This window comes from Myxocyprinus asiaticus, chromosome 9 (assembly GCF_019703515.2).
Source record: "Myxocyprinus asiaticus isolate MX2 ecotype Aquarium Trade chromosome 9, UBuf_Myxa_2, whole genome shotgun sequence".
Taxonomy (NCBI): domain Eukaryota; kingdom Metazoa; phylum Chordata; class Actinopteri; order Cypriniformes; family Catostomidae; genus Myxocyprinus; species Myxocyprinus asiaticus.
The window spans coordinates 45,176,479-45,182,684 of record NC_059352.1 but is presented as its reverse complement, the minus strand read 5'-3'; the positions used below and the strand labels follow the sequence as shown (position 1 = coordinate 45,182,684).

The window sequence follows — 6,206 nt, the reverse complement described above, 5'->3', positions numbered from 1 at the left end:
CGTCCGATATAAAACAACATCACACAAGATTCCAAAAACTGGTATTATCTTCAAGTTACAGTTATTGAAAATATGGAACCTTGTAGCAACTGCTGATCTATCACATTCTACTGTTATGTATACATAGGATCATGAGTTGGTGATGTGGCTTTTGTGTGACGATGGCTGTGCCCACACATAGAGGCCTGTTTTGTGTCTCTTGTGGCATAGGTAAACTGTAGGGTCATGTGTGAGTGTATGTTTTGTTCCCAGCACACAGATCTGGCTCACCCAAAGACAAACACACAACCCTTTCATTGTCAGCACGTTTAATCAGTAAACCATTTCCAAAACACAGGGGACTGGATAAGTAGATTAGCCTCCTTGTGGAAAGAATATTTCTTTGGTTTGATGGCAGTCAGTATACAGCTCAAAAGTTTGGACTTGATAATTGACTGAATGTATCTCATGATTTTAAAAACCTTTTTACCAAAGGTTTATGCTTGAAATTGTATAAAATTAAAAATAAAAAAGGAGGCACTTGCAGTGGAATTGAATCAGGTCATTCCATAAACGTTCAAATAATTTCAAAGTGTAGCTGCAAGATGTAAACATTGTAAGTGTTGATTTTGGTGTGATAAAATCACTGAGTAACCTTATATGTGTCAAGTAACTTCCAGTATTACAATCCTGATATTGGAAATAACTTTACACACAAGGTTAGTAAACGATTTTCATACTAACAATGTTAACACATAGGCTACGTTGTTATGTCTTGTGGCTGTGCTTTTCAGACAATGCATATTTTAACGTTTACGGACTGGCTCCATTCACTTCCATTGTTAGTGCTTCATTACCGTAACCTCAATTTGACTTATTTCTGAAATGGCACTTATATTTTTATATCACGTTTCACCGGTGCTTGACATTAACACCCCACCCACCCGCCAAATGCGGGTAGAAATCAGCAGTGGCGGGTAACTCCGTCACACTTACTAGCCACTTTGACGCGTGGTAGCAGCCGAAGCACAGTTAATTGTATTCATCTCGCGTCCAGCGTTTAATAAGCAGTAAATATGCTTCTCATATCTGACACGCGCATCTCAGCGGGGAGAATCTGGCGTAGTTTCGCGCGAACCGCCACAGCGCACATCAGCATGCTCGAGCTCTGGCACAGCGTGGGCGAAGCTTGCATGATAAGACGGGCTTCAATATCGTGGTGGACGGGGGACACCACACAACTTGTGAGACCCATGTGAACTCTACAAAGAACATTCTAGTAAAAAGCATATGGAGGAAGTCGGATCTCTCAAACTGCTATACAGTCCTGACATTATAAACAGCACTGACGAGGTAAAGAGACAACAGTGCGACTTGCATCAACAATTACAAGTTTTTAAAAACCTACCTAAACTCTCAATTGTATTATCCATTTTGTACTCCATGGAATTAATTTAAAAGTTTCCATGTTTACATTAAACATGTTTAGGATCTTAGTTTTTCATAATACTTGCAGATGTTTTTAAGACTGTTTTCGCTAAACCACAATAATGTGGAGCCATCCATGGTCTTACCTGTGGCAATGGCTTCATTACAAATGCCACTGTTAAACAATGGAAGACCAATGGTAAACTTTCATAAAGGCAAGTACATTTTAAAATGGTTAAAGGGGTTCAAATCTGGACTTCCAAGGACAAATTGACATTTTCCTCCTGTTCCGTCCTACTTGTTTGCCTTCAGATGTTCTGAGACGTGTTAAATCTTTAGGCTTGTGTCCTGCTGAACTTGCATCATTCATGTTCTAATAAAATGTGCAAAACAAATGCATGCAGTTAAAGTTTTCAGTTAGTTTCATCACTTTTTGTGGGACAGGGGACTTTGGCCAGTGAAAATACTGAGTGGCTAGTGACTTTGAAATACCACTAGCAACAGTGGCCAGTTAGCAAAAAAGTTAATGTTAAGCCTTGTGTTTCACAATAAAAGATTTTTTTTTTTTTTAAACAAAGCTGTCTTACAAGTTTCCAGTGAGGTTAAGTTGAATTTAAACACTCCCCAGCAGTGTATGTGGTAAACACGTATGCTAATTGATCAGCACTTTACAAATCCTTCTTCCCCTTTCTCTTAGCAACACTAATGTGGACCTAATTACTTCAGTTGGTAAGAGATGGAGTAATATCTTGTCAACATCCTTTATGCCTGCTAAATTTTGACAAGGCTTATTGTCCCACCTTGTCTATCAGTATTATCATGGTTACAATTGCTTCGTTGTCTAAAAACAAGTCAGACAAACCTCTAAACCTTTGAGTAACAAACCAAAAGAAAGTGTAGGTGATAATTGGTGGCATTTTATTGAACACTTTAAACCAATAAAAAGGAACATTTTAATTTAAATTGCATGGAATGTTGTTTGAACACAGAACTCCTACATTTTTAAAACTAGGCATGAGTCAGCTTGATTGGTTGAGCAAGGGTCAACAAGCCAGACGGTGGCATTAGCTTAATACTCTTCTCCTTCTTCATCCTCCTCTCCAACGCTGTCTGTGCCCACCTCTTCATAATCCTTCTCCAGGGCAGCCATGTCTTCTCTAGCCTCGGAGAACTCACCTTCCTCCATACCTTCACCCACATACCAGTGGACAAAAGCCCTCTTGGCGTACATCAGATCAAACTTGTGATCCAGACGGGCCCAAGCTTCAGCAATGGCAGTAGTGTTGCTCAGCATACACACGGCTCGCTGCACTTTAGCCAGATCTCCTCCAGGAACCACAGTTGGGGGCTGGTAGTTGATGCCCACTTTGAAGCCAGTGGGACACCAGTCCACAAACTGGATGGTACGCTTTGTTTTGATGGTGGCGATGGCGGAGTTGACATCTTTTGGAACGACATCACCACGGTACAGCAGACAGCATGCCATGTACTTGCCATGACGAGGGTCGCACTTCACCATCTGGTTGGCTGGTTCGAAGCAAGCATTGGTGATGTCAGCAACGGACAGCTGCTCATGGTATGCTTTCTCCGCAGAGATCACTGGGGCGTAGGTGGCCAGAGGGAAGTGGATACGTGGGTAGGGCACCAAATTGGTTTGGAACTCAGTCAGATCTACATTCAGGGCACCATCGAAACGCAGAGATGCTGTGATGGAGGATACAATCTGTCCGATCAGCCTGTTGAGGTTTGTGTAGGTGGGGCGCTCGATGTCGAGGTTTCTGCGGCAGATATCATAGATGGCCTCATTGTCCACCATGAAGGCACAGTCAGAGTGCTCTAGTGTGGTGTGGGTGGTCAGGATGGAGTTGTAAGGCTCTACCACAGCTGTGGACACTTGGGGAGCGGGATACACAGCAAACTCAAGCTTTGACTTCTTGCCGTAGTCAACCGAGAGTCGTTCCATAAGCAAGGATGTGAAGCCAGAGCCAGTGCCACCACCAAAACTGTGGAAGATCAGGAAGCCCTGGAGCCCAGTGCACTGATCAGCCTAGAGAAGAAAAAAATAAAAATAATTCAACACTATGCAGGGAAATGAATTTTATTAGATGGGACATTCATCTGACAAATTGCAACTAAATTACTGATATTTTCACACTTTGCCATTTTTAATGCCTAGTGACATGCTCAATCTCTAAAATATTTCAGATATTAACATGCATGTGAAAACCAGCACATTTACCATTTATGGGTAGAAAAATAAATGGGTGTCTCACCAGTTTGCGAGTCCTGTCCAGCACCAGGTCAATTATTTCCTTACCAATGGTGTAGTGACCACGGGCGTAATTGTTGGCAGCATCTTCCTTACCGGTAATAAGCTGTTCAGGATGGAACAGCTGACGGTAGGTACCGGTGCGCACCTCATCTGAAAAAAAAAAATAAACTTTTAGAATTGCAAACCAACAGAGACACTTAATGGTGATCCAAAGCTAAAAACTTGTGACACTAAAATTGTACTGTTGTTGGCTACTAAAATTATACAATTGGTTTACAGGGAATATCAAATTACCAATGACAGTGGGCTCAAGGTCGACGAAGACAGCTCTTGGGACATGTTTTCCAGCACCAGTCTCACTGAAGAAGGTGTTGAAGGAGTCATCTCCCCCGCCAATTGTTTTGTCACTGGGCATTTGACCATCTGGCTGGATGCCATGCTCCAGGCAATACAATTCCCAGCATGCATTGCCCATCTGGGCTCCAGCTTGGCCAACGTGCATGGAAATACATTCACGCTAGAGGGAGGCAGAAAACAAAAGATGGTTAGCATCAGCAACTCGAACCCCTTAATGCAAAATCAAGTGAGCAAATAGATGAAAACGCAAGATTAAAAATCTCTACTGGACTTTTAGTGTAGACAAGACATATTTTCCCTGGAAAAGGCTATGAATATAATGTCCAGACAGGAAATTGTGCAGAACAAAAGGGCAGTAGGTTTACCCGGAGCACCGTTTTTGTGCGGAAAGCTGTTATGCATGCATCTTAATTATGCCTTTGTTTAAATGCAGAGATGTGACGGTATGAGTGCCGTTTTCACGGTTCTTGACATTACAAAGAAAGCACCTTAAAGGCATGTAACTTCCTTTTGCTTTACCGAATGTCACACATCAGAAACACGCTCGGTACTTAAACAGTTAGTACTGCCAAGATGACCGATTTCAGAGGATCAATCGTCTGCATCTGGATCAATATCCATTACCAGCTCTCAACCGGTTACACTAGAACAGTCCTGAAGCTTTATCTGCATTGGCGGATGCGTGCTCGAATGCTGACTAAGCACAAACCCATAAAATACTGTATAATTTACATTGTCACAGTCTCAGTCCTGCTCTTTTGATGTCTAGAAATAATTTTTAAATACTTAAACCAGGGAATAAATTATGAATGCGGTGTAAAGAAAGAAAACCACTGGGCAGGGCCGGTCCCTTCCCCCACACCGCGTGTCCCACCCAGCTTTCTTTATTATTCACGGTGACAACAGTAAAATCGGGCGGAGAACACAAAAAATAAAACTGATCTGATCGCGTCCCAAATTAAGAGACCTTTATCCTCGTCTGTGGCATTTTGACACGCCTGCTCCACGCCCTGCTCATCTTACAAAAATACATTTATGACCTTTTAATAGCTTAATGGCGTCTGTTTGCCACCCCAAATGAATAAAATATGCATGGAAGGATTTCTTATATTTTACATATAAATATTTCATTTTTACCCTTTTCTCTTTGTCCTACGTGTCTTGAGAATGTGCGCCACGCTGTTGCGCGTGCGCGCTCTACTGTCTCGCGGACGCCCTGTCCGTTAAAATAATACAAAACACGACTAAATAATAAGATCGAACGAATACAATATTAATGCATCTTAAAACAGAATTGTTCTTCATATTTACAATATTACAGATCATTAAAAAGCATACCAAACACAATTACCCCCGAGTCTACGGTGTAATTTGACAGAGAAAAATAAACATCCGCGGTATTTTTCTGTAAATACAGGTTTATTTATATATATATATATAAAAAACCATGACTCACCATTTTGTAAGATTTTCCTTCAGACCGACGTCAAGGATTCGGAGGATGAAGAGGATTGTCGTGAAAGGCGCCAAGATTCGTTTATATATCGCCGCGCGACCGGATGGAGGAAAGGCGGGACTATTGCGTCACACAGGCGGGAGCGAGCTCCTTGGGCGACAGTTACCGCGATAGAGAGGAGGGAGAATTTGGGCGGGTCTTTATGTAAACTGACCCCCCCTTTCAGACAGAAAAGATCTGAGAAAGGATGAAAAGAAAAGAAAGAAAGAAAAAAGCCCTGAGTACCGGTAAGTTAAAACAATGGAGGTGATTCTTCATTTAACGTTTTAAAAAACACATTATCAAAGGAAAATGACGCTACACACCCTACACAAATAGAGGACTCTGATGAGGTCGTTTTATAGATTCTTGAATAACCTACAATTAACTACATCGTCACTACACATTAAAATAGGAGGCAGCTGTTAGGTTTCAGTCAGGCTTATAAATGTTTTAGGAAAAAGGTACACATTTCTACCAATGTATAAACTTGACCAGCACGGCAAGTGTTTCTCAACTTACTTTTAGGACACAGATTTTACATTGGTCATCAAGTAGTGTCCAGTACCACAAAAAGTAACCAAATGTCCTTATAATCGAACTTTAAATGTATTAATAATACCATGAACTGCATAGGCCCTACAATTTGCTAAATTATCATGGCATGAATAGGTA

General features: G+C 41.4%; 1 protein-coding gene across 1 annotated transcript; it reads right to left on the bottom strand.

Annotated features, from left to right (window-relative positions):
* Positions 1 to 2,304: 2,304 nt before the first annotated feature.
* LOC127446686 (tubulin alpha chain) lies at positions 2,305 to 5,647 on the bottom strand. Its single transcript, XM_051707824.1, has 4 exons — positions 5,493 to 5,647; positions 3,974 to 4,196; positions 3,681 to 3,829; positions 2,305 to 3,454 (listed from the first exon to the last, which is right to left on the bottom strand). Exons 1-4 carry the CDS (start codon positions 5,493 to 5,495, stop codon positions 2,477 to 2,479), a joined length of 1,353 nt encoding a protein of 450 aa, XP_051563784.1. The 5' UTR covers positions 5,496 to 5,647; the 3' UTR covers positions 2,305 to 2,476.
* Positions 5,648 to 6,206: the final 559 nt, after the last annotated feature.

Bases quoted from the DNA above. Each gene is read 5' to 3' on its own strand.
- LOC127446686 (XM_051707824.1), bottom strand. The intron at 3,830-3,973 runs GTAATTTGATAT...TTTTTTTTTCAG, and splicing joins CCTTGAGCCCACTGTCATTG to ATGAGGTGCGCACCGGTACC. The intron at 3,455-3,680 runs GTGAGACACCCA...TTTCTTCTCTAG, and splicing joins TGGACAGGACTCGCAAACTG to GCTGATCAGTGCACTGGGCT.